General features: G+C 48.5%; 2 protein-coding genes across 3 annotated transcripts in view; both read left to right on the top strand.

The window, feature by feature from the left end:
* Window positions 1–6566, top strand: part of TOP2A (DNA topoisomerase II alpha) — a 31038-nt gene extending 24472 nt beyond the window's left edge. For both annotated transcript variants that reach the window (XM_058284226.2, XM_058284227.2), the window contains exons 30-35: window positions 1459–1611; window positions 1863–1986; window positions 2091–2134; window positions 4093–4230; window positions 4951–5141; window positions 5460–6566. In XM_058284226.2, the coding sequence (XP_058140209.1) occupies window positions 1459–1611; window positions 1863–1986; window positions 2091–2134; window positions 4093–4230; window positions 4951–5141; window positions 5460–5588 (779 nt within the window). In that variant the 3' untranslated portion in view covers window positions 5589–6566. The remainder of the gene's footprint in view (window positions 1–1458; window positions 1612–1862; window positions 1987–2090; window positions 2135–4092; window positions 4231–4950; window positions 5142–5459) is intronic.
* A 14337-nt stretch (window positions 6567–20903) lies between these two features.
* On the top strand, window positions 20904–26014 carry GJD3 (gap junction protein delta 3). Its single transcript, XM_004450098.4, has 2 exons — window positions 20904–21013; window positions 21842–26014. Exon 2 carries the CDS (start codon window positions 21846–21848, stop codon window positions 22761–22763), a length of 918 nt encoding a protein of 305 aa, XP_004450155.1. The 5' UTR covers window positions 20904–21013; window positions 21842–21845; the 3' UTR covers window positions 22764–26014.
* The last annotated feature ends 1838 nt before the right edge of the window (window positions 26015–27852 follow it).

Below are 27852 nucleotides of genomic sequence, written 5' to 3'. Positions count from 1 at the left end.
CCAATCAAGTGAAAACCACAGGCACCCTTACCAAGTTTACACTATACTGTGTATTATTTAATAAATATATCACACCCATACCAACATATCCCACAAGAATAATTTTTTTTTATTTCAATTCAAGCCCACGAACCCTTGGTTAAGAACCCCTGATTTAGAGAAAGTTAACATAAGTATGGGCCCATATAGATTAATGAAGACTTTACGAAAGTTGGGTTAAAGTCTTGCTAGACAAGCTGCAAGAGCAAGATGTAGGTATTTTAGATTGGGGTTGGGGATGAGCTTATAAACATTCATAGGACTGTAAGAAAAGACCCTTTTAACAAAATGGAGGTATATAGTTGAACCAGATTATGGAGAGCTAGATAACCAGGTTGTTGGGAGAGGATAGATAAGATTGGATTGACTTTGAACTGTCTCCCTTGCCTGGACTTTCCATTGATTTCCCTGCCCCTTTCCAAGCTCCACATTGCAATAAGAAAGAACTTGAAATAAAAATCTGATCATATTTATTTCCTGTTAAAAAGCAAATCCTTAATGAGCAACTTTTTTTTTTTTTTAAGATTTATTTATTTCTCTCCCCCTGCCTCATTGTTTGCGCTTGCTGTCTGCTCTCTGTGTCTGTTCGTTCTGTGCTTGTCTTCTTTTTTTAGGGGGTACCAGGAACTGAACCTGGGACCTCCCTTGTGGAAGGGAGGTACCCAATGGCTTGAGCCACCACTGCTCCTGCTTGTTGTGTCTCTCATTGTGTTTCCTCGTGATTATTCTTTGTTGTGTCAGCTTACCGCTGCTAGCCCACTGAGTCAGCTTGCTGTCTTGCTTATCTTCTTTAGGAGGCACCGGAAAACCAAACCCGGGACCTCCCATGTGGTAAGCAGGCACCCATCTGCTTGAGCCACATCTGCTTCCCTAGAAATAGAGCATCTTTTTGAGGTACTCGGGCCGGAAAACAAACCTGGGACTTCCCATGTGAGAAGCAGGAGCTCAGCTGCTTGAGCCACACCTGCTTCCAATTACAAGAGCAACCTTAATTATTTCACTTTCCCCCTGACTTCTGCTTTCTAAGAATATTGGCCTTCTCTCAATTCTTCAAAGACACTATGTTCCCTCACAAGGCCTATGTACTTGTTATTTCCTGAATTGGAATGTTTCACACCCACCTCCCTTGAACTAGTTAACTCTGTTCAACTTTCAGATCTCAGCTCAAGGGTCTTTCTTGCCGAAGCCTGACATATTTACACACATACATAAATACCACATATGTAAATAAATACATTATATTTATTTACAGGGTATTATGACCAATCCTAAACTCCACAAGAACAGGGACTGTGTCTGTTTCTGTTGATCATTTTATTCCCAGTATTAGCACAGTGCTCAATAAATATTTGACAGATAGTTAGGTGAGAGAGAAAAGTGAACATATTTAAAGGTGATTAACTCCTATTTCTCCTTTAGGTACCAAGACAAAGAAACAAACTACATTGCCGTTTAAGCCAATTAAAAAGGGAAAGAAGAAAAATCCCTGGTCTGATTCTGAATCAGATATGAGTGATGATGAAAGTAATTTTGATGTCCCTCCACGAGAAACAGAGCCTCGAAGAGTAGCAAGTAAGGACAGCTGAAGAACATGGTAGACAAGCTGCAAGATTAGAATGGCCAATAATGCTTCATGGCATTAGTCCCAGAATTTATTATAACTTAGAGCAATAATTATATTAGTATTAAAATTTTGAAAATCTAAGTATCTTCTAGGAGATTAAACTGAAGCTTAAATCTTCATAAAATGGTATCCCAATCTGTGGAGTAAATGTTTTTCCTATTATCCTCTTTGATTCTTTGCATATGTATGTTTTTAATAGCAAAAAACAAATTCACCATGGATTTGGATTCAGATGAAGATTTCTCAGATTTTGATGAAAAAACTGATGATGAAGATTTTATCCCTTCAGATGCTAGTCCACCTAAGACCAAAACTTCCCCAAAGTAAGTATCTTACCTAATATGGATGTTATTGTGACTATTTTTTAATTGTAGTTGGTATATTCTTTGTTGACTGACTCTTTTAAAATGCTATTTTTCTATTCTAGAAGTACCAACAAAGAACTGAAGTCACAGAAAAGTGCCATGTCAGGTATGTAATTAAGTAAAAATACTAAGATGTCTGTTTTACTGAGGCACTCGGAAGACCAGCTGGATTCTGATCCTGGCTATGTTACTAATAATGTAACTTTGGCAACTCACAGCTTTTCTGGGTTTCATTTTCTTCACCCTTAAAATCAGAGAGGGTACTATTAACTGCCTAATTGATGTCAAGATGATTTGGGTGTGAAAAAACTTTTTAAACTGCCAAAGCAGGCATTACTGTTTTCCAATTCAAAAGCATTCTTAGATTTTTACTCATTTGGGTGAAACTCTAATAATTTACCAAGTACTGCCTTTGAAGGTAAATTTGGATTCTTGTTAGCATTATGTTGATATTGTTCATTAGTTTTGTTTTACACATGAAGGTCCTACATTTAGTATGTTAAAAGTTTATGTGGCAAGCCAAAGCCAGTGCCTGTACAAGTGAGTCATGCAGCAAGATGATGACGCAACAAAAGAGAGATGAAGGGTGCTGAGGGATTACTACCAATCACCAGCTGGTATGCAACTAGAAAAAGACCATGAATATAAAAGGGGGAAATAGTAAAGACAAATGAGTTTATATGGCTAAGAGACTTCGAAATGAGTTGAGAGTCATGAGAGGGGTTGTGCTTACGCACGTTGCAGCAGGATCCCAGAGACAGCCAAAGTAGATACAACCCCAGATACGGGTGTTCCTGAGGACTACAGAGACACACAGGTTCTATAGTCATGGCAGATGGCTCTGGAGTTCAGTGCCTTGCCAGTGGGCCCTACTTTGGAATTTGTGCTCCTTAGTGTGATGGAGTAGGAATCAGAGGTGACCTTTCTACACATGCCTCTTCTGTCATTTTTACTGAACCTGGGGTTGGTGCTGGGGTTGGTGTATACTCAGGAGACTTGAATCTCTGGACTTGCCATGTGCCAGCTGTGTCCTGAACCTCAGCAGAGTTGCAGCACCTATTCTCCAGTTCGTAGGACTTTCCCAGGTCAGCTAACAGGGAGCTGACAGTTCCCTGTTAACAGTTCCACCACACCAGGGAACTGAGAGTACCTAGAACTGCAAGCAGGAGAATCACATCCATCAGCCATGTGGGATCTAAGCCCCCTCTCGATTTAGAGGTGGAGTGGACATCACCATCCCAGGGGCCACAGGATGGAGGAATGAAATATGGATTAGAGTGAACCTACTGGTAATCTACTATAGAACTATTCTGTCTTTATCAATGGAAGAAATTGTATCATTGATGTGGAGACAGTGGCCACGGGAGTTGCTGAGGGCAGGGAGAAGGAAGAAGAGGTGTGCTGTAGGGGCTTTTTTGGGACTTGGAGTTGTCCTAAAAGATATTGCAGGGACAGATGCAGGACATTATATATCCTGCCATAACCCACTGAATGGACTGGGAGAAAGTATAAACTACAAGGTAAACTATAATCCATGCGGTGCAGAAGTACTTCAAAGTGTATTCACCAAATGCAATGAATGTGCCACAATGATGAAATGTTAATGGGGGGGGTGGGGGGGCGGTTATACAGGAACCTCATTTTTTAATGTAACATTTTTTGTGAGCTATGTCTCATCAACAAAAAAAAAAAAGACAATTTTTTTAAAAAGAGATGAAGGGGAGAGTCAAGGTGAAGCACAGCAGAGACCAGGAACTGAGGTGGCCCAATTGACAGGGAAACTCTCTCCATATCAGAGGTCCTCAGGATCAAATTCCAGTGAATCCTAGAGAAGAAAGACAAGAAGAAAAGACAAAGAAATAGATACAGAGGATCACACAGCAAATGGACACAGCAAAAACAGCAGGGAGGGGGAGGGGAAGAAAGGAAAAAACTTTATGAGTATCTTTTAAATATTCCAGAAAAGTTTCAGTTGGTCTTTAAATAGGAGTTCACAAGGCAGACAATGCAGTAAGTGGATTTTCATGTTTTGCTTATATGTACTCTTTTCCTTTACATTTGTAGTAATGAACCTGGATGCTGATAATGCTAAGGACAATGTACCACTGTCTTCAAGCTCTCCTCCTGCTGATTTACCAACTGAAACTGAAATTATAAACCCAATTTCTAAGAGTGTGACAGTAAAGAAAACAGCAGCAAAAAGTAAGCCTGAATCTTTAAGATGGGTTGATATTGGGATTGACTGATTGGATGCAGTTTTTATCAATTTGCTTTTTTTTTTTTTAAGATTTATTTTTTATTTATTTCTCTCCGCCCCCCCTCCCCACCTCCAGTTGTCTGCTCTCTGTGTCCATTTGCTGTGTGTTCTTCTGTGACCGCTTCTATCCTTATCAGCAGCACTGGGAATCTGTTTCTTTTTGTTGCATCATCTTGTTGTGTCAGCTCTCCATGTGTGCAGTGCCATTCTTGGGCAGGCTGCACTTTCTTTTGTGCTGGGCAGCTGTCCTTACAGGGAGCACTCCTTGCGAGTGGGGCTCCCCTACGCGGGGGACACCCCTGCATGGCATAGCACTCCTTGCACACATCAGCCCTGCGTATGGGCCAGCTCCACACGGATTGAGGAAGCCCGGGGTTTGAACCGCGGACCTCCCATGTGGTAGGCGATGCCCTATCCATTGGGCCAAGTCCACTTCCCCAAAAGTTTAAAATCAGCTTATTTTTCAAAGTGCCAGACCTTATAAAACTCATTTCTATGAAAGGGGTAGGATTTGTAAGCACCAGTATGTGTGAAGGGGGAGGATTTCAGGTATATTAGTCTTTCCCTATGTTAGAAATAAGCAGTTAACAGGCTGCTAAAGTTAGTTTACAATAAGATAAATGGAGCTAAGAGTAGCCATGATGAATGTCTGTGTTGACTTGCAGGTCAGTCTTCTACCTCCACGGCTGCCACCAAAAAAAGGGCTGCAGCAAAAGGGGGAGCCAAGAAGGATCCAGGCATCTCTCAGAAGCCTGTTCCTGCCAAAACCAAGAATCCCCGCAAAAGGAAACCATCCACTTCTGACGATTCTGACTCTAATTTTGAAAAAATGATTTCTAAAGCAGCCACAAGCAAGGTATTTATGCCAGCCAATCCTTTTGCTGTTAGGTATTTTGCTCTTAATAATATAGCACTTTTGTGGGGTCTGTTTGTTTGTTTCAAAGAATTTTAAATCTCATAATCCATTAGTTTTTACTATTTGTGGTTTAGTTGTAATGAAGTTAAATATTCCACTTACTTATTTAGGCAATAGGAACGTTGCTTTATATTTATTTCCTAACTACTTAATAAAGGGTAGAAAGCTCCTTGGATTGTAGTCTATTGATAAATTCCTACATTAAAATTATGCTGTTAAGTTTATATTATGTAAATTCCTTGGGCTTTTCTCTTTCAGAAATCCAAAGGGGAGAGTGAAGACTTCCATCTGGACTTAGATTCAGCTGTGGCTCCTCGGGCAAAATCTGGACGGGCCAGGAAACCTATAAAATACCTTGAAGAATCAGATGAAGATGATCTGTTTTAAAATGTGAGATGGTTGTTTTTTAAACCAGCCCAAGCAAGACTGGTTTTAAAGTTATCTGAAGCTCTTAATTTCCTCCCTTCTGAATTTAGTTTGGGAGGTATTTTTAATCCAGAACTATGAAAGTGAAGAGAGTAGAGCCAAGTGCCACCTTAATTTTTTATAATTCTGTCTAAATAGTGATCAGTCCGTTGGCATTGTTTCTTCTCTGCTTTTGTCTGTTTTGAGTCTGTTTTCTTTTGTCTTTAAAATCTGATTTTAAGTTCCTCTGGACTCGAGAGAGTTGTGTGGTCACTTCAACATAAAGTAATCTGGTTACTGACCATTCATTAAGCTAAAGCTCTGGAGCACTTTGATTTGAAAGTGTCTACTCTGCCTCCTTTCCTAGTTTCAGTGAATACGAGACAGCGTGAAGCATGATTAATAAATACTGTTTTGTCTTAAATTTACATCAGATATAACTTTATAGTTCTAATGTAAATATTCCCTGCACAGCCTCTTAAGTGCTGAATTTTCATTCTAAGCAATGAGAAAGTGTTCATATTCTTCTTATCCTTTTGAATATCATCATAAGCTGAAGAAAAACATCCTAGCTCTGTCTGTATAACCCCAACACAGTCAACAGGATGAAACAAATTATACCAGTTATGTGACTATCTCAACTCTTGACTTGTGCTCTCTGGCTGCCTCTGAGTCTGACTCTCCCAAGGAACAAACTCCTAGCATCACTGAAGAGTGGGGAACAACATGCCCTCAAGGATCTTACATGTTATATTAATGCCGTGCTCAGCAGTGAGCTGTTTAAATCCATGTTGGGAAACCTCCATCATTTCAGATTATAAACTTTTTAAGACCTTTCTGGATTATTATGTATGTGTGACTTGAGTGGTGGTGTCAATGTTTTGTAAATATTTACTATGTTTTTCTATTTAGCTTAATTCTAACAATTTTGTACTTTAATAAAATGTTCTAAACATTGCAGCCCACTGATTCCCTTTTTTTTCTGAATCACACTTTTTCCCTACTCTGAAATACAGCCTTCTTTACTTTTTATATGTTATCATTATAAAAGTGGCATCTCAAACCAGTAGGCAAAGTAAAAATTCTGTAAATTATTTTGGAGCAGCTGGCTAATCATTTGGAGGGGAAAAATGTTAGGTTAATCCAACTTTTTCCTCACACCCTATACCTAAATTTAAATATCAAGTAGACTAGATATTTCAAGTTAAAAACTAAACTTTGCAAAAGGTACTGAAAGAAAAAGTTAATATTATGCACACCTTAACATAGTCCCAAGGACAAAAATCATAAAAAGGTTGATTTTACTATATAAACTTAAAATTTTTTATAGTTTCCAATATAAAAATTAAAGGTAAAGAAGAAAAAAGCTGGGAAAATGTTTTATGTTTTCATAACAATGAAAAATAATTGGCATCCTTAAGAACACTTAAAAGTCAAGAAGTTAAAACAGCATAATTTTTAAAATTTTTTATTAGAAAAGTAGGTTTACAGAAAAATCATGCATAAAATACAGTTCCCATATACCACTCCATAATTTTTAAATGAACTAAGAAAATGAAAGGTCAGTTCCCTAGAGAAAAGCTACAGTCAAATGAAAAAGACTTGAAACTTAATCATATTCAAAGAAGCAACTGAAAACACAAAATGCCATTTCCCTATCCTTAAAAGGGATCAAAAGGTGAAATCTCTGGTAAATACACCTTGACTTACAAAAAAGGAGAAAGCATGTTATAAATCCCTCTTTAGAAAGAAAAAGTTCAAAAATGCTTCCCTTTTAAAAGTGGAGGTTCACTCCTCATCAGTAAAGTGTTGCCTAACTAAAGGAAAAGACTCCAAGAGAATACATTCCTTTACTCTGTATTCGTTGTTTCTTAAGCCTCTGACATTCAAGGAAAAGATAGAAATTCTACTGCCAATAAACTTTCTGGTTATAGTTTTACACCCTTCATGCAATGTGGTTATTTCATAAGCATATGTAGCATTGCTTAAATTACATATTACATACAATGTATAAAAGAATAGTTACTGAAAAAATAAAGGATTCAAAAATTATATTAGTTGATAATTGATTCAACACTAATCTTAGTAAGCTTTTTTCATATCACCTTGCACTGTTACTGCTGCAATGAAATTTTCTAAGTGATTTCTGATCACATAGAAAATTACTTAATTCATTAACTATTTCTTCTAGGGTAATTGACATCGATGTTTGCCTGTCCAGTATCCCTTTCCTCTGTAATTCTACTTCTGAAAAGTTATTCCCAAATCTGAAGCCCAGAAAAGGTTTTATGCCAAAAGTGTTTATTGAAGCATTATTTATACTGGTGAAAAATTGGGAACAGCATAAATAACTGACACTAGAGGAATTGATTGAACTTATACATCTTCACAATGTGTTGTGCAGCCTTTGAAAGTCATGTTTTCCCAAAACATTTAGTAGCACAGGAAAGTCCTCATTTATGTTGGGGGGGATACGAAACTCCTGGGTAGTTTGTCAAAGTTCATCAAATTATACATTATAAAATGGTACATTTTACTGACTATAACGAATATATTAATAAAGTAGGGAAGGGAGCTAGCTGGCCTTTATACAGTATGAGGCTCAAATATAAACCAGTGCTTCTCTGGCTTTTGATTACCAATCCCTTAGCTAACTTGTTAAACTGAAATTCTGATTCAATAATTCTGGAATAGGGCCTGATGTATTCTGCATTGCTAACAAGTTTCCAAGTGACAATGTTGCTGGTTGGGGACCCTACTTGAAGAGCAACGGTGTAAGCTATATATCAGGGTTTTTTCATCTGTGACCCCTGGGCCAGCTGTATCAGCATCACCTGGAACCTTGTTAGAATTTCAAGTTATTGGGCCCACCCCAGAACTACTTAAAAACGTTTTTATAACAGGCACACCAAAGTTTGAGAACCACTGTTAGGTACATTGAAAGGCCCATTGCAAGTTACAGCAAAGTGTCAACTGCTTTTCTCTGCATAAATGAGATTTGCAATTTTTATAGTAAATTTTATATTTTCTTTCCAAGTGAAAATAATTTTATAACTTTTTTCCTGGTTATAAGTTCAGAGAAAAGTAGTAAACTACAATAATCAGCTAACATCTGTGGAGCGGGCAGAAGAATGGAGAGCTATTACATTTTGCATCAAATCTTGCTGAACTGTTTGGCTTTAAAATTATGTGTATGTGTAACTTTTTAAAAAATAAAAACTAATAAAATATTTTTCCAAAAAAAAGTAACATGGGTTCCAGTTCTAATATGATGCTGAATGAACTAGTACCACTACAGGAAGATAAAGCCCAGAGGAACTAGGGAAAACAAAATGATGAGAAACTCTGAAGTAATGGGAGTTCTTTTGAATTTGTGTGGTATGGCATGGTGGCTTTGGACTGGGATAGAAGACAACCTAATTGGCTATGGGTAGAACAAGGAGGGGAACTATTGGAATTCTGCTCTTGCCTCTCCTCTACCAAACAGTGTCTGCTGCAGGTCCAAGTGTCTTCAGGAATAAAATCAGGCCAGCACAGGAGCCCTGTGATTGTAAATTCAGAGAAACAATTGGGAGTTAAATAATCTCTCCATCCGTCTTCCTCCAAAGCCCCAAGGCTAGAGATTACAATTTAGGAATGAATCTTCCTGTGGTTAAAGGGTAAAGCTCTGACTGAACTGTGTTTTTGGGGAGCGAGACTAAGTTTTCTGGTGCTGGGGCACTCTGCTCAGGCTGATTCGCCCGCCTACTGAGCTCCCAGAAGCTAAGGAGAACTGAGCCCTAAATTTCCCCTTAAACAAGCCTTACAATGTAGCAAATAACCCCAGAGTAAATAGGCTCCAGCCAATCAAGACATTTGAGAAACATAACTTTTCAAGAGCAAAAAGAATATAGAATTATAGCCTTCACTGAGAAGCAGAACTATTAGCCAAACTGAAAAAAATATTTTCAATTAGCAGAAAAATACATAAAAGAGCTAAGAAAAGATATTGACAATATGAAAGAATAGCAAGAGTATATATGTATAAAGGAATATATATAGGGAAGCGGACTTGGCCCAATGAATAGGGCGTCCACCTACCACATGGGAGGTCCGCGGTTCAAACCCCGGGCCTCCTTGACCCGTGTGCAGCTGGCCCACGCACAGTGCTGATGTGCGCAAGGAGTGCCCTGCCACGCAGGGGTGTCCCCCATGTAGGGGAGCCCCACATGCAAGGAGTGCGCCCCATAAGGAGAGCCACCCAGCTCGAAAAAAAGTGCAGCCTGCCCAAGAATGGCACTGCACATGCGGAGAGCTGACACAGCAAGATGACGCAACAAAAAGAAACACAGATTCTCAGTGCCGCTGATAAGGATAGAAGCAGTCACAGAAGAACATACAGCGAATGGACACAGAGAGCAGACAAGCGGTGGGATGGGGGAAAGGGGAGAGAAATAAATTAAAAATTAGAAAATTAAAATCTTAAAAAAAAAAAAAAAGAATACATATAAAAAGAACACAGACATGGGAAGTGGATTTGGCCCAACAGATGGGGCGTCCGCCTACCACACAGGAGGTCCAAGGTTCAAACCGAGGGCCTCCTGACCCGTGTGATGAGCTGGCCCATGCACAGTGCTGATGCCTGCAAGGAGTGCTCTGCCACTTAAGGCTGTCTCCCGCATAGGGGAGCCCCACGTGCAAGAAGTGCGCCCCGTAAGGAGAGATGCCCAGCGCAAAAAAGTGCAGCCTGCCCAGGAATGGCGCTGCACACACAGAGAGTTTATGACGCAACAACAACAAAAAAACGAGACACATATTCCGGGTGCCACTGACAATACAGGCAGACACAGAACATACAGCGAGTGGACACAGAGCAGACAACTTGGGGGGCAGGGAAGGGAGAGAAATAAATTTTTAAAACTAAAATCTAAAACAAAAAAAAAAAAAAACAGACAAAGGAACACAGAATTACCATCACAGTATTTGGCTTCAGTTCTCAACCACATCATAACTGATGCTCTTGGGATGACCAAATAGGAACACAAGATGATTTTCATTAAAGCATCCTCTGAAAAGCCTTGCAGTCTTTCCTGTTTTCTGTTTGGCCCAGGTACAAAAACTTCACAAGCTATGTACCCTACCAGCTGATTTATATAAGGTTAGATGGGTTGTAACTCCTGATGATGACATCTTTAAAGCAGGCAGTGAAGTTGTTCTGAAAAACAAAAAGTCTGTAAAAACAGGTTGACTTCAGCCTGCCTCCAGATGTGAAACTGCTTTTACTGGTCTGATGCACAGCAAGATTTCCAAAGACCTTGATGCTGTTTGTCTGCATAAAGCCATCTTCGGTTTGGTATGAAGGCTACAATTATAAAATGGAGGAGACAGTGTAGGCAAAGAAATTAATCAGAGGACCACAGAAAGGCAATGACACTGGAGAATGAGCAGTCAAGGGTGAACTCATTGTCTTGTGCCCAAACTGCATTTACCATATGGACACTGAGCCTCTTGTCCTATCATTTTCCAACTTCTAAAAGAGTAGCTATGAGGCAGACAGCAGGTCCTTTGCTTTGGCTGCAGTTTTTGGTAATAATCTGTGTAGTGGCATTAGACTCCCTTCTTGCCCAGTAGACAGGTTTTCAATAACTGTGGAAAATCACAGTGAGAATAGAAATGAATGGAAAATGGTAGCCAACATTCCTGCTAAATGAAACTCTTATGTTTGAATTGCGATCTCAGATCTATGTGTCTTTATGCCAGAAAGCTCTACTGTGTAGAGATTTTCATTACTTTTTTTCTCTTTAAAAGAGAAAACTATCACCTACAAACATAATCTGGAACTGACCAGTTGTCTCTGCAGCAGTGTGTATCAGAATGTGCAGTGTGGTTACTGGGGAGAGATTTGCATTGTGGAGAAATTATCCATCTGCCTTGAAGAAGCTCCATGGAAACCATCAATATATCTTTTTCTTACAGGATGGAAAAGGGGAGTTTGAAATGGATGGAAAAATGATTGCATTGCCACCTGGATGGTTGTAGAATTCCCAGAGTGCATACCCAATTTATGAGCTTTGTGATTATCTTTGCTAAACAAGGGCATCTATGAAAGGACTAATATGAGAACATAAAAACCTATCTTTGAAAGTTATAAAGGGAAAAAATACCTATGCAATGGAGAGGTCTGGCAGATATCACAATAACTGTTCAAATTTATGGGAGCCGATGTGGCTCAGTGGTTGAGTGCCAGCTTCCCACACACAAGGTCCTAGGTTCAATTCCTGGCCCTGGAACCTAAAAAAAAAATCAAACTTAGCATGGCAAAAAAAAAACAGGACAAACTGACATATGTGCTCCTAATGTAATTCAATGGGAAGTACACATCATCACCCATGCAGAGTTCTTGCCAAGAAGTTTAAACTTTTTGTTAAACTTAATCTAATCATGAGCAAACAATCTGACAAACTGAGTTATAAAACAAATTCCCACTGAACAGGAGGGCTTGGCGACTCCTGTTGACAAAGCAGATAGGGCTCAACCGCAAGAAAAAAACCCGCCCAGTCTCAAGTCTCAGCATTAAATCTCTAAACTTGAATCTCAGGCTTAGTTTTTTTTTTTATTTAGTAATTCTCAGCCCATCTGAGAAAATTAAACTACCCATGAGTAGCTGGGTAGATGACTTTACAATTTGTGACTGTAAAGACATAAACATAGAAACGATGAAGTAATCAAACCCATAGTATTTTTAATTTTGAACTAAATTTAGGAATGTTTCATAATCATCAGTCTAACGTGTTCATTGTGTTTTTTTTAAGATTTAATTTATTTAGTTATTTCTTCCTTCCCCCTCCCCCCCCACACTGTTTTGCGCTACCTGCTCACCTTTTTTTTTAGGAGGCATCACTTAAGCCACCTCTGCTCGCTGCCTGTTGTCTCTCATTGTGTTTCCTTGTTGTGTCATCATCTTGCTGTGTCAGCTTGCCACACCAGTCCCTCATGCCAGCTTGCTGCCTTGCTCGTTTTCTTTAGGAGGCACTAGGAGTGGAACTGGGGACTCCCATGTGGCAGTCAGGAACCCAAGGGCTTGAGCCCCATCTGCTTCCCATGTGTTTGTATTACGTATTTTAAATGCTCCTAATGTTTAAGAGAATTCATTAATAGCCTTGCAATTTCAGTTTAAATGTGTAGTTGATTTTTAGATGTGATTTTAATATGAAAGCCTTAAGACAAGGTTTAAACAAACTTGAACTACTACATTTGTAAATTAGGTTTGCAGGAGTTGTTTAAATTCATAGGAAAATGTTATTTGTTAGGGTTGTAAGTCTTCCCCATCAGGATTTGGCAGTGTTTGGAAATTTAATTAACCAGGTTTGTAATTTGTGTGCATTGCTTAAGTAATTTTAAACTCTCAAAAATATAAGATACTTGAATTTTAATCAAAAAGCAAGTAAAATTGATTAGTCTTATTCTTATACCCAAATTATTAAAAGTATACATAAAATAACAAAATTTGTAAATTGAACTTGAAGACCTAAAAGGAAAATAAGTAAGTTGTTTTGTTTTGGTTTGTTTTAGGAAGTACTGGGGATCGAACCCAGGACCTCATACATGGGAAGCAGGTGCTCAACAACTGAGCTACATTCTTTCACCAACAAGTACGTTTTTTATTTATTTATTTATTTATTTATTTCTCTCCCCTTATTTGTCTGCTCTCTGTGTCCATTCACTGTGTGCTCTTGTGTCCACTTGTATTCTTGTCAGCAGCACCAGGAATCTGTGTCTCTTTTTGTTGCATCTTCTTGCTGCATCAGCTCTCCGCGCGTGGGGCTCCACTCCTGGGCAGGCTTTCTTTCGTCCACATGGACCTCCCATGTGGTAGGCGGATGCTCTGTTGAGCCAAGTCCACTTCCCCCAACAAGTACGTTTTTGAAGCATTTTTAGTTTTAATAAATTGAATACGAATTCAAACCCAAGAATCTTTGTTTTGTGCACAAAAGGCGCCTTCAAACACTACAAAGTCAAACTGATAGAAGCAGGCCAAATTACTCTATTTCAGGCAGTGGACCTGGCCCAGTGGTTAGGGAGTCCGTCTACCATATGGGAGGTCTGCGGTTCAAACCCCGGGCCTCCTTGACCCGTGTGGAGCTGGCCATGCGCAGCGCTGATGCGTGCAAGGAGTGCCGTGCCACGCCGGGGTGTCCCCCGCGTAGGGGAGCCCCACGCGCAAGGAGTGCGCCCATGAGGAAAGCCGCCCAGCGTGAAAAGAAAGTGCAGCCTGCCCAGGAATGGCGCCGCCCACACTTCCCGTGCCGCTGACGACAACAGAAGCCAGAAGCGGACAAAGAAACAAGACGGACAAAGAAACAAGACGTAGCAAGTAGACACAAGACCCAGAGAACAGACAACCGGGGAGGGGGATGGGATGGGGGAATTAAATAAAATACATAAATCTTTAAAAAAAAAAATTACTCTATTTCATAAGAAAGGGAAAGAGGCAGATGATAGAGAAGAGGAGGGCCTGTGTGGAGCGTGGGATTAGGAGGAGGAGGAGACAGGCTTACCCTAAGAGGTGGAGTTTTCAGAGACAAGTGTATAACCATGATGTGGAGAAAGCCTTGCTCTCTGCTTTCATTACCTCCTCAAAAGATTTTCCGTAGAGACATGCATTACTTTTTTCTACTTAATTCAACCTTATTGAGGTAGAATTTACATATATAAAATGCACACATTCATCCTAAGTGTACAGATTAATGACTTTTTACAAATGTATACTCCTGCATATCCACAATCAAAATCAAGATATGAAACGTTTTCAGCACCAAAAAAGTTCTTACCCATCTCTTCTATCTCTGACCCCAGACAGTGTGATCTGATTTCTATCACTATTCCTTAATTTAATGCTCTAGCACTTCAAATAAATAGAATAGAATCAAACAGTATTTATGCTTTTGGGTCTGGCTTCATCCAGCATAATGTTTTTGAAATTTATCCATGTTATTTGTGTATAAATAGTTCCCTCTTTTTTATTGCTGAATATTATTCCATTGTATGGTTTTGTTTATCCATCCACCTGTTGATGGACATTTGGATTACTTCCAGTTTTGGTCTGTTATGAATAAAGTTGCTATGAACAATTTTTTTTATGGACTTTTTTTTCTCTTGGGTAAAGACCTAGAGAGTGGAATTGATGGGTCATATGTTAAGTGTATGTTTAACTTCACAAGAAACTGCCCGACTGTTTTTTAAAGCAGCTTTATCATTTGACACCCCCCCCCTTACATTTTCCCTCAGTACTTTCAGGAGTCAGATTTCTGTTTCTTTTGGGTAAGACCATATCTTCTCTGGCCTCCAGGTGGCCCCAATGCATCCTGTTGAGGGCAAAAAGACACGCCAGAAAATGTTATTTCAGCAGGAGGAAAGGAAGCCCAATCCATAGGTGACCTTGTCCTGCCCCAGTAACATTCAGTAACTTTCCAGGGCCTGTGCCAAGTGCGTCCTCCGGGCCCAGGAGCAATTGCTGTCATGGAGGGGGTTGCTGTGGTCTGCTGGTCCATTGATCTTGAGCTGACCTGATCCACTTCTGCCCTGCATGGTCTTCCCTGATGGCTGCTGGAAAGGCAGGGACCTCCCTAGACTCTCTCAATTACATCTCAAGGATCCAGAGGCTTGGGCAATGCAGACAGTGTGGGGACCCCAGGCGACAGGCAGTGACTGTGGCTGTGGTTGCATATACATCTTGGCATTTACAGACACCGGCCTTTCGAAGCTGGATGGAGGAGAAAACAGACTTTGAAAGACACACCCCCACCCCCACGAGATCTCCCCTCAATTCACCCTGGTCTGTCCAGGGAAGGAAGAGAGGGACTCCCAAGCCCCTCAGTGGCTCAGATGGCTGCTGGAAGGGACTAGCCTGTTCTGGTCGCATTATTGTCTTTTTTAAAGAAGATTTATTTTTTTATTCCCCCCACCTCATTGTTTGTGCTCACTGTCTGTTCTCTCTGCCAGCTCGTTGTGTGCTATCTGTGTCTGTTCCCCTACTCTTTAGGAGGCACAGGATGAAACTGGACCTCCCATGTGGGAGGGAGGCCGCCTAATCACTTAAGCCACCTCTGTTCCCTGCTTGTTGTGTCTCTCATTGTGTTTTCTCCTGTCAACTCACTGCACCAGCCCATCACGTTGTGTCAGCTCACTATCTTGCTAGTCTTCTTTAGGAGGCACCCAACCTAACCGGGACCTCCCATGTGACAGGCGGGTGCCCAACTGCTTGAGCCACATCCTTATTGATGAAGGAGACGTGCAACCTTGAAAAGGGAAAAGGAAAATGGGAAAAGGAAAAGGAGGGAGGTGGAGGCCTCCGCTTGGCGGTAACGACTCCTCTACCCAAGAACGGGAAAGTGGGGGACAGGGCTTGACAGGCGCATGAAAGAATGCCCAGAGGGGAGTGCTATGGCCGGGTGGGGTCACAAGGCACAAGCAAGTCGCAACACTGGGGGCTTGAGGAGACGCTGTGCAGAAGTGGCTGGCAGTGGCAGAATTGGGGTAACTGGGTGCCTTTATTAACGACTGCCCCATCTCCTGCTGAGAGCCAAAACAGAAGCTGATCTGTGACACTGAGGGATAATTGCTCCCTCTTGGGCTCTAGAAGAAAGACTGCGTTTCCCAGCCTCCCTTGCGGATAGGTGGGCCCAGGGGAGCTCATCTTGACCAATGAGGTGCGAGCAGACCGTCACGTGACACTCCCGGCCCGCCCCCGGCGGCGGTCCCTGCACTTGGCCGCGGGTGCCCTGAACCCGGGAGGCTCTGGGGCTCTCGAGGACGGGCCGCGACCAGCGCGGGGATCCGAAGGAGCCTGCGCCCGCAAATCCGCCCTCCCAGCGCCGGACCACGCACCGCCCGCCTTCTTCTGTGAGGGAAAACAGGCTTCTGCTGTTCAAGCCGATGCTTAGGTTTTTTGCTGCTAGTCACAGCCGAACCTGATCCTCAGTAATCACAGAGCTGAGGGAGGCGCTGAGGCCGGCCCGGGAAGCGGGGCCCAGTTGGTGGTAAAATCGCAAAACCTGAGAGATTATTGGGAATCAAAGGCTGAAAACCAGAGTAGAGCAAGGATAAACTGCAGTTGACCAGGGAACAAAAGGCTGTCCAGAGTGGAGGGTATGCAGGCGGCTGGGGAGAGCCTACCTGGGCGGGCTGGGTGTGAAGAAAGAAGCACGTGCGTGTGCAGATTGGATGGTGGTGCTTCCACACGCGCGGAAGCAGCACCCTGGGGAATTCTGAACCCGCAGCTTCTGAAGCGCCACCTGTCAGGACGCTGCCCTTGCTGAACAAGGGAATGATGTAGAAGCCAAAAGAGCCGTGTATGGAGCACGCCCTTCTTGGGGTACCGCCTCCGCAGCATGAGCCCAACTGGGTTCAGGTTTGTGTGGTGAGAATGAGGGCGCAGAGGGATGTGTGCTTCTGAGCAATCTCTGGGCTAATGTGCTAATGTTTCCCACAGTATGGAGCACATGCATCACTAAAGGAGCATGAGACACTTTTAGGGGAAATGGGAAAGACTGTTGGGCATTAGGAAAAAACTCAGGTGGATCAAACTTATTCTTCCCAGATATCGCTGATGACAGTGGTTTAAAAAAAAAAAGCCAACTAAAGGAAATAATAGCATACCGTTAGGTGGATGTGCAAAAGTCACTAAAGTTACATGCACATATTAGGAGTTTAGAAACAAGCATCCCTACACCGTCCCCCACAGGGCACCCCTCTCAGAGGACCAAAAGGATCCCAGGTTTAGGGTCTCCCTCCCTGATGCATCTTGCCAAAGTGCTAGTGGCATGGGAAATCCTCAGCTCCTCCATCCTCCTGGAACTCCAACACTGACAATGAGGAGCTTATTTCTTGGTCCATTCTGGAGGGTCCTGTGACAAAGCCCAGCACAAGCCTATAAGAAAGAACCCAAAGAAACTGAATTCCAATCTCCCTTCTGCCCCGGGACAGTCTGCCAGGTTCCCGAAGAGGTCCCTGAGCACCTGTAGACACCCCCACCCCATCCAGAAGCTCCAAGAGGGACTCTTAGAACCCAGAGAAGGGGCCCGAAGGCCAAGCAGGGTGAGGAGGGGGCTGAACCTCCTTTCTTCTTCCACAGGTCCAGGCGGGAGGCACAGGGTAGCCCCATCCACTCCAGGCCCCTCTGGTTCATTCTCAGGGCAGCCCCCAGAGAACCCGGATCTGACTGTGGGGCCCTCCTGCTCAGCGTGCCCTCCCGGTGTGCTTGGGATGAAGCCCGCCTGCTGTGGCCTCGGCCTCGCCGCCACGTCCTTCTGCTTCCTCTCCAGCCACGGCGCTGCTCCCGCACCTGCCAGGCCTCTCCTCCACCTCCCCAGCGTGTCATCTTCTCTTCTGGTCTCGGGTCCAGGTCCCTCGAGAGGTCTTCCCTGATGATGCAGTCTAGGATCCTGTGGTCCCGTGTGTTTCCTCAGCAGGACAGATCTGTTCAAAGGGATTGGATGATATGTCTGTCCCACCCACGGGGTTGCAAAGTCCTTAAAGAAAGGGACTGTCATGGCCGAGCATCCCTGGCTCCCGCAGCCTCTCAGGAAGTCGTCGGTGAATGAATGAATGATGGTGTGTGTGTAGAACTTCTTAAGAACAGCCCTCCATGCTGCTGTGTCCCAGTACCTGACAGTGCCAGACATCGTGTAAAACAGGCAGACATGCCCGTCCGTGTGCATGTGTGTCAGAGAGACGTGTATACAGGTGTCTGTATATACGTGTGCAGAAAAGGGATGTCAGACTGGGTCTTTTCCTGCTTGAGGTCTCTGTTACCACAGTGAGGACGACACTGAGTGCCCCACACAGGGGAGCCCCCCACGGTCTTCAGCCATATACAGAAATAGAGCCAGGGAGGGGAGGGGGCGCTCTTTGAAGAAGGCTGAGGCCTTGCTTAGTTCCCTTTCTGCTCTGGGCCCCTCTCGTTCGTTCATTCATTCATTCATTCATTCATCGGCCCAGTGTTCACTGAACATCTGCCTTACACAAGGAACTCTTCTAGGTGCTAGAGGCAGAGCAGGCAATAAAACAACTCACGGAGCTTACATGCTGGCAGGGGAGACGGACGCTAAACAGCATAAATAAGTAAAATGTGTGTTATCGGTGCAAAGGAAAAAAAAGCTGAGAAGGGGGCTAGGAGGTAGGGGGTTACCTTTCAGTTGGGTGGCTAGGAAGGCCACACTGAAAGGCAGGGTTTCTGTAAACACTTGAAAAATATTAAGGGCATGGGAGACAGAAAATACCATTGTGCCCTGATTTTGTCACTGGCATCAACATCCCGGAGACAAACATGTACGCGCTGCCTATGTGTGCCTGGGTGCCACGGCGCAGGGAGCGGCTCCAAGCCGCGACCGATGAAGGGCAGGGGAGGTGTCGCGGATGGAGGCTGGACGCGGACCAGGCCAGGACGGGCCTCTCACTGCAGCCCTGGACTTCAAGCATGGCCAAGAATGGGGCCGCGCGCCCGCCGCCCCTGGGCAGTGTCAGTGACACCTCCCGCGGGGCCGGATGGCGCTATCAGGGAAGGAGGATGGGCCCTGGAGATTGCAGAATCTCCTGTGTCTGGCCCCGTGGCAGCAGAGGCTGGGGACAGCAGAGTGACCATGAACTCTCCACCCCTCACCCCGCCTAGCCCACCACCTCTGCCAATTTCCAGTCCCCACAGGCAGACAGGGACCTGATGGGGTTTTTCCAGGCTGGGCCACAGGGACGGACGGGAGGGGACCATCCTGGGCAGTCAGGGGCGATGAGGTGTGTCCCTGAGACCTGGGGGTGGGGGTGGCAACAGCCTCACCAGGGGCAGGCAGAAGTGGGGGCTGGGGAGGTCGGCAGTGCCCCCACCCCACATCCTGTTTTCAGAATGTGGGCCCCGGCGTGTGCTTTTACACGTGGACTCCATCCAGGGCAGTGTCTCCCCACCCAGGCCCTCCCAAGGGAACGCCGCCCAAGGGTGGAGGGGGTCCCAAGGAGGGGCTGACCTTGCGTTTTTCCAGGCTGGGCCGGGCCCCTGAGCCAAGGGGGTGAAGGGACACATTTCCTGCCTCTTCCTGAAAGTGGGCCAGAGGGTCCACGTCAATGGATGGAAAACCACGCAGGCCCCCATGGCCCATGGGGAAAGGAAATGTCACCAAGAAGGCCAGCGCTGGCGCCCTTCCCACTCGGGGAGGGGCAGGCATGGCCGACCTCCGGTGCCTGTGCCCACCAGCCCCACATGAGGCCAGGCTGCAGGGAGGACAGCTCCACGGTGGGCTCCGTGGGCTCCGGAATCAGTCAGGGTGGGTGTGAGATGGGGCCTCCTGCTCCCAGTAGACCCTCTGAGCCTCAGTGTCCTCCATTATAAATACTACTGTCCTCCCAGGGAGGTTCCAAAAATTAAATGAGCTAATTCGTGGGACAGGCTAAGCACAGGCTCTGGCCCAGCACAGGTGAGGGAATGGCCTGCCAATCAGGCAGCCTCCAAGAAAGGCAGGGGGACTGACAGACAGAAAATCCCAACTTGGGAGTGTGCCCTCCCCCGCCCCTCAGCTCACCATTCGTCATCCTAAAACCCCCACCACGGGCCAGCCCCTGCCACCTGCTAGCGCAACGGGAGGTGACGCTCCATCCAGGGCCTTATGGGGGCTGGAGGAGAAGCCTTTCTATTTGTCATATTATAAAATAATATATTCACTGTAATAAATTTGGAAATTACAGAAAGGCAGAAAAAAAGCAAAACCTCTTGTTTAACCAACATACCCAGCCACTCTTGATATCTTAATGTTTTTCCAGATGGACTTTTCCTTGGGCATGGGTGTTCTGTTCTCTGTAACATGGCTGGGACCTTAGCACTGAGCACTCAGCTGGTCCAGCCTCTTCCGCTGGCGAACAAATTGTTGAGCGACTTGTCCAAAGTCAAGTCACAGGTGAAGCTGGAACCAGGACCTAATGGATGTTGCTGCCTCTTAAAATAAGTGTCCCCAACACCAGCCCCCAAACTTTCTCCAGCCCTAAGGACCTCCTTTGGGAGTTAATAGGGGATCTCTGCTTCTCTGTTTGGAGGTACTGTAGGGGAAGAGCTCCCATAAATAAGGGGTGTCTCTCTGGGGAACCCCAACCCCCATTTCCAGATGGAGACATACCTATGGGGTGAGGGTGGTTCAGGCGTGGACAAGGAGGGTTGGCAGGGCCCAGCAAGGGGCGTGGCCCTGTGTCTGATCCCAAGGGTGGAGCCAGCCAGCAGGGCCATCCTGTCCCTTTAAGAGAAGGGGGAGCGCTAGCCCCTCTCGGTCATCCTGTCCTGTCATCCATCCCAGGCAAATCCGAAAGGGAAAATGAAAGGACCAGGAGGATCAGGTCCCCAGCATCCCCTGAGGTCCTGCGCTCAGCTCTGACACCCCAGCCACAATCACAGGGTGAGTGAGGCCAAGGGAGAGCTGCGGGGCAGCAGGGGCCTGCTGGGACTTTTGAGGAACCGGGGAAGGCTCTAGGGAGATGTGGGAGGCGGAAGCAGAGGGCTCCAGGGGAGGCGGTGGGAGCACGCTGGGAGCACGCTGGGGCCGCATTCCAGCCATGCTGGGGAAACAGTGGCTGGGACACATCAGACAAAGGACTTAGGGACCTGGGGCTACTTTTGTATCCACCCCCAAATCCTGAGAGGACTTCACCGTACTTTAGCGTGAAGTACAGTGGAGATGGGTGGAGAAAGGAGGTGGGGTCCTGCTGAGTCCGCTGACTCCCACCTCTCCCAGAGGTACCAAAGCGGGCCTGATGCCCAGCGTTTGAGGCACGGCTCCTGCCTTGGAAAGCATCCCTGAGCACACAGAGGCACGGCTGGATTTCTGCCTCCACACCTGCAAGCCAGGGGCTGGCCCTGTTGATTTCTAAGGTCCCTGCCTAAGAATCTGGAATCTAGAAGACCCTGGGGTCTAACCAAGCAGGCCCATGGGTGTCTGGGTAAACAGCTGCACTCAGCAGCCCCTAGGAGAAGGGAACTCGATTTTAAGAATCACCCACTACACCCAGAGCCCCCCATCCCCCGGCCACCACCCTCCCCCGCATCCCGCCCCTCCCCCCTCCCCCCCCCCCTCATTTGTGCCCACAAAAACCCTGCTAAACCCGGACCTATCTGACCCCCTGCCTCCCCTGAAGTTAGAGGAGAGCTAACTGGCCGCCCCATGGGCATGAACGCGGGAGGGGGAAGGCCCTCTGTCCGGCCTCTAACGCCCCCTCCGCCTCCCCAGCGCCATGGGGGAGTGGGCGTTCCTGGGCTCCCTGCTGGACGCCGTGCAGCTGCAGTCGCCGCTCGTGGGCCGCCTGTGGCTGGTGGTCATGCTGATCTTCCGCATCCTGGTGCTGGCCACCGTGGGCGGCGCGGTGTTCGAGGACGAGCAGGAGGAGTTCGTGTGCAACACGCTGCAGCCCGGCTGCCGCCAGACCTGCTACGACCGCGCCTTCCCGGTCTCTCACTACCGCTTCTGGCTCTTCCACATCCTGCTGCTCTCGGCTCCCCCGGTGCTGTTTGTCATCTACTCCATGCACCAGGCCAGCAAGGGGCCGGGCCGGGGGGAAGCCGGCGGCGCGGGCGCGGAGGCCGGGGCGGCGTGCTCCCGGGGGCGCCCGGGTGGCCCGTGCGCGCCGTGCGCCCTGCGCGCCCGCCGGGCCCGCCGCTGCTACCTGCTCAGCGTGGCGCTGCGCCTGCTGGCCGAGCTGGGCTTCCTGGCGGGCCAGACGCTGCTCTACGGCTTCCGCGTGGCCCCGCACTTCCCGTGCGCGGGTCCGCCCTGCCCGCACACCGTGGACTGCTTCGTGAGCCGGCCCACCGAAAAGACCGTCTTCGTGGTCTTCTACTTCGCCGTGGGGCTGCTCTCGGCGCTGCTGAGCGTGGCCGAGCTGGGCCACCTGCTCTGGAAGGGCCGCCCGCGCCGCGAGGGCCCCGGGAGCGCTCGCCACGCTACCGAGCACGACAACCGCTGCAACCGCGCTCACGAGGAGGCGCAGAAGCTGCTCCCGCCGCCGCCGCCAGCCCTGCCCTCCCGGCGCCCGGAGCCCGACCCCTACGCCCCGCCCGCCTATGCGCACCGGGCGCCGGCCGGCGACAGCGAGGGCGGCAGCGGCCGCAGTAAGGCGTCACTGGCCACCGTCCGCCAGGACCTGGCCATCTAGCGGCGGGCTCGGACGGAGGGTGAGACCAGAGGCCGGACTCCACCGCCCTGGCCCTGAGGGCAGACGCAAGAAGTGGCGTCCGCAAGAACTGTCTGCAGGACCCTCCCTGGGCCGCAGCCCGCCCGCAGAGGGGCGTCGCGCTTTCCTAGTGCCCCCAGCTGGCCCTGGGAGCAGCCCTGCCCAGCAGAGCTGGGGGCAGAGAATGCACTAAGGCCGGCCCTGAAGCCATGGTCCAGGTGGAAGGGAAGGAGACGAGGGGGCCCGAGAACCCAGGCACGAGAGGAGGGTAGAGCAGAGCGCAAGGGAAACCCGATGGTTTTTCTGAGAACAAATGAGCTGTGGTGTCAGCATTTCCGGGGCCCTCTCACATGTGTGTGCAAGCACACGTGCACATGTATACCCCGTGAGCTGTGTGTGAGCATGCACTTGTGCATATATCTGTGTATCCTGTGTGAGCTGTGTATATCCATAGTGGCACCTGTGAGCTCTTAGCGTGTGCACCACACGTGCATGTCTCGTGTGAGCTGTTTGTGTGTGCACATGCCCGTGTAGGCCGTGTGAGCTCCGTGAGTGCCCGTGTGCACACGTACACACGTACATCCCTTGTGAACCGTGCTGTGCGCACTCATATCCGTGTGAGTTCTTTGTGTGTGCGCTCTGTGATCTGCGCTGTGTGCGCGGGCAGGACCGAATGCCAACAGCAGCCGCACAGGCGCCCCATCCCGCCCAAACCAATGCTCCCGTGAGCGCGTCAATGGCAGGGCTCCCCTGCGACAGGAGCCCACTCAGGGAGGACCAGGAGAGGAGGGCCCCTGCGCCCTGGGGCAAGCCTCGGTCTGGCAGGACCTGGGGGCACCGTCCACACTCTCGAGCTTGCGACCTGGGCAGGGTGGCCGGGCTGCTCCCTTTACCTGTGAGGCGGCTGGGGTGGGCGTGGGGTCAGTGGGCAGGACCGAGGACTTGCTCCTCCCTCTCTGGCATCTTCACCCTCCCGGCCTTGCTGCTGCCCGCCCCCCTTAGTCTGTGAACGTGGTTAAGTCCCTTCCAGCTCAGAAAAAACTTCCCCCCAATAAAACGTGTACCTGGCCGCATCCCCTCCACCTACCACCCTCGTTTCACCCCCCAAACAGCAGTCTACACTGCTGCCTGTCTCCCCCCCCCCACCACCACCTGTCTTTCTCCTTTGCCATGCTCCCTAAAATCACCCACGGCCTAAATGACAAAGCCAGGAGTGTTTCTCAGGCCACCATCTGACTGCACCTCTAGAGCTTCACGGGACCCGGCTGACCGCCACAGTGCCCCTTGACCCCTGCCCGATTTTCCCATCATCACCTGGCCGCGTACCCTCTGTCCTCCTTTCCACACTGTCCTCGGCTTTCCTACCCGTGCTTCCCGCAGCAGCTGTCCAAACGCCCTCCTTGGTAAAGCCGGTCTGGGGCTCCCCTGCCCTCAGAGGCGCCCGGCACTGTCCGGCTCTGCTTCCTCGGCCTCCCCTGCCCTCACTCAGCTTCCCCGCTGGTCTCCGTGTTCCTAGCCGTACTGGATTTTCCGTTCCTACCAAGCACCCTGCCCTCTTTTGCTTCCCAGTCTTTGAACTGCTCCTTCGCCTGGGCAACCTCCCTCCCTCTGAGGGCCCCACCTCCCCCGGCCACCTCCTCTGAGCCTCTTGGGTCTCACTGGAAGAAAAGAGATGCCTCTGGGGAGATGGCTTCCCTGACAGCCCCCCACCCCCAAGTCAGAGCGAGTCGCTTCTCTAGGCAGCACACTTCTCTGCTGGTTGGCACTGCGCTCCCTCCTTGCTGGCACATAGCAGGTGCTTGGTGACGTTGAGCTGGAGGAGGAATCGAAGGTGCCTGCGTGCTTCTCCAACACGCTGCCTGCGCCACCCCCTCTGATGACAGTCCAGCTCGGATGGGGATGACAGTTCTTTTCCAGGCATGTTCATGACAAATATTTGTGGAGCACCTACTAGGTGCCAGGTAATGTGAGATCAGCACCGTCCAAGAGAAGCAGGATGTAAGCCACAGTACATAATTTCAAGTTTTCCACTAGCCACATTAAGAGTGAAAAGGAACAGTTGAAATTAATTTTAGTACTATCTTTTCTTGAACCCAGTATATCCAAGCTATTATCATTCCAACACATCATTGGTATAAAAAGTATCAATGAGGTATTTTGCACCGTGGCTCAAAACTCTTCACTCCCATTATGCTCAAGATGGAGGCAGGTACCTGAAATAGGCTTGATCTAAGCCCTTCCCACCTCCACAGCCATTTGTTCCATTCAAAAATGGAAATTTTTAAACACAAAACTGACCATTTCTTTATCACAAGAAACTCCCTATCACTTCTGCCCCCCTTTCCCTATTTACTTTAGCTGGAGGGCAAGGCCGCACCTCCTCCAGGAAGCCTTGGGAAGCTGCCCAGGGGCGGGTAAAGACCCTGCCCTCCCCGTGGCCCAGCCTGCCCAGCGCTGGCCTGCCCAGGAGCGCCCCTGACGCCACCCTCTGGGGCCGTCGCCCCGCGGAGGGCCCGGCTCAGAGCAAAGCGCATGCCTCTAGCGGGGGAGCCCTTCGTGGGGCAGCTTCCCCCGTGGGGACTTACAGCAATGTCTGGAGACGCTTTCAGTGGTCACAGCTGAGGGAGCAGAGCCACTGGCGTCTAGGGGGTAGGAACCAGCGATACTGCCAAACACCCTCCACTGCCCCCCCCTGCTGCACAGAATTAGGCAGTCCCCGCAGCGCAGAGGGTGAGAGCCGCTCTACAGCCACGGGCTGCTGAGCTCGAGGGCAGCCCCGAGTCCAGGCGTTCCCAACAGGGATGGCACCTCCCCGAGGTGCCAGTGCGGGGGCTGGGGCTATAGCAGTCACGGTGAGGGGGGGCCCTGTTGGCATTTAGTGGGCAGGGGCGAGGAAGGCCAGGTCATCTTCCAACACCAAAGCATTGTCACACACTGCTTTAGAATGTCCCACTGGACAGTCACATAATGAAAAGGCTGATTTTGTTTTACATGTAAAACATTGAGTTTTATGGGGTTTTTTTTTTTTGCATGTTTTATTATGCATTGAATATGCCAGTTTTTATTTCAGTGTCCACCATACCTCTCTGCTCTTTAATTTTGTACAGAATGGCCTCTGATCTTCCTATATCTTTCAAATCCAAAGGTATTCACTAAAAATTGAGACAAGCATGACTCCTTCATCATATTTGCCAAGTGGTTGTGCCCAAGCATGAACATATTAAAATACATTATAAAGGACTTTCCCTTAATTTCTTTTTTTTATTAAAGATCTATTTTTATTTCTCTCCCTGCCTGCCCTTCCCACCCCTCTCCTTCCACCCCCCCTCCCCCCGTTGTCTGCTCTCTGTCCATTCGCTGTGTGTTCTTCTGTGTCCGCTTGTATTATCCAGCGGAACTGGGAAACTGCATCTCTTTTTTTGTTGTGTCATCTTGCTGTGTCAGCTCTTCGTGTGTGCAGCACCACCCTTGGGTGTGGGGCGGCTCTCCTTGCAGGACGCACTCCTTGCGCGTGGGGCACCCCTACGCGGGGACACCCCTTGCGCACGGCAGCACAGCGCGTGGGTCAGCTGACCATGCCGGCCGGGTGGCCCTGGGTTTGAACCCTGGACACTCCATATGGTAGGCAGTCGCTCTATCAGTTGAGCCAAATCCACTTTCCTCCTTTAACTTCTAATACAGTTGTGATAGCATATTGACTTTTGGAAGCACGTGTGTAGCTAGGCTATATTAGAATTTCATTTGATTTGTTAGAAAATATTTACCAAAGAAAGAAAGCGCCTCTCTCCACAGCTCCCTCCAGCCTGGGGCAGACGGAGGGATGAGCGGGGAGCTGCCGCCACCTGGCGGCTGAAGGAGAAATGGCTGGCGGTTCCGTGAACGCTTTGCCCCTTCCTGCCCGGCGCCCTGCCTAGCCTTCCCTGACAGTCTCAGTGGTCACCTTCATCTGTCAGAACTCAGTGCTTGATGCCTACTTGGGGGCTTCAGGGATCTGGATAAGAGCCCTAGCCTGAGGTGGGAGCCCTGAGTCCTGGTCCCTGATCTGCCACTAACATGCTGTGGGACCCCTGTCAAGGCACTGCCCTCTCTGGGCCTTGATGTGTGGTGTGAGGGGCTGGGCAAAGCTGGTCTCTGAAGGCCCTCTGAGGGCTTTAGGGGTGGGCAGGGGAGGGCCGGACCGGCCCCCCGGCGGCAGAGGGCGGGTTGGTCTCCTTAGCTTCCATCCCAGTCCTGTGTTGAGGTTGCTGGGAGCCCCTGGCCCCGGCCGCCCCGCCAGCTGTCACTCCTGCCATGAAGGTCCAACCTGTGGTCGCTCCCAAAATAGAGCTCTGCCACGGAGGGAGCCCCAGAAGCAACTTCTGGCATCCCAAGGGCCAGGGCTCTCAGGCAGAGGCTGGTTTCCGCCTCGGACTGGGACTCCCGGAGGCGGAGCTGCCCTCCTCCCTCAGATCCGGGCCCCTGAAGGCAGGCGCAGCCTCTCCTCCTCGGCAGACTAGGGCTCCCCCACACGAGCTGTGGCACCCCCACACGGGCTGTGGCACCCCCACACGGGCTGTGGACACCCCCACACGGGCTGTGGCTCCCCCACACGAGCTGTGGCACCCCCACACGAGCTGTGGCACCCCCACACGGGCTGTGGCTCCCCCACACGAGCTGTGGACACCCCCACACGGGCTGTGGCTCCCCCACACGGGCTGTGGACACCCCCACACGGGCTGTGGACACCCCCACACGGGCTGTGGCACCCCCACACGGGCTGTGGCACCCCCAAACGGGCTGTGGACACCCCCACACGGGCTGTGGCTCCCCCACACGAGCTGTGGCACCCCCACACGGGCTGTGGCACCCCCACACGAGCTGTGGACACCCCCACACGGGCTGTGGCACCCCCAAACGGGCTGTGGACACCCCCACACGGGCTGTGGCTCCCCCACACGAGCTGTGGCACCCCCCACACGGGCTGTGGCACCCCCCACACGAGCTGTGGACACCCCCACACGAGCTGTGGACACCCCCACACGGGCTGTGGCTCCCCCACACGGGCTGTGGACACCCCCACACGGGCTGTGGC

This window comes from Dasypus novemcinctus, chromosome 21 (assembly GCF_030445035.2).
Source record: "Dasypus novemcinctus isolate mDasNov1 chromosome 21, mDasNov1.1.hap2, whole genome shotgun sequence".
NCBI lineage: Eukaryota > Metazoa > Chordata > Mammalia > Cingulata > Dasypodidae > Dasypus > Dasypus novemcinctus.
Note: the sequence above shows the minus strand (reverse complement) of the source record. Positions and strands in the feature narration are given on the sequence as shown.

Coding starts and splice junctions, on each gene's coding strand:
- GJD3 (XM_004450098.4), top strand. CDS start 21,846: ATGGGGGAGTGGGCGTTCCTGGGCTCCCTGCTGGACGCCGTGCAGCTG.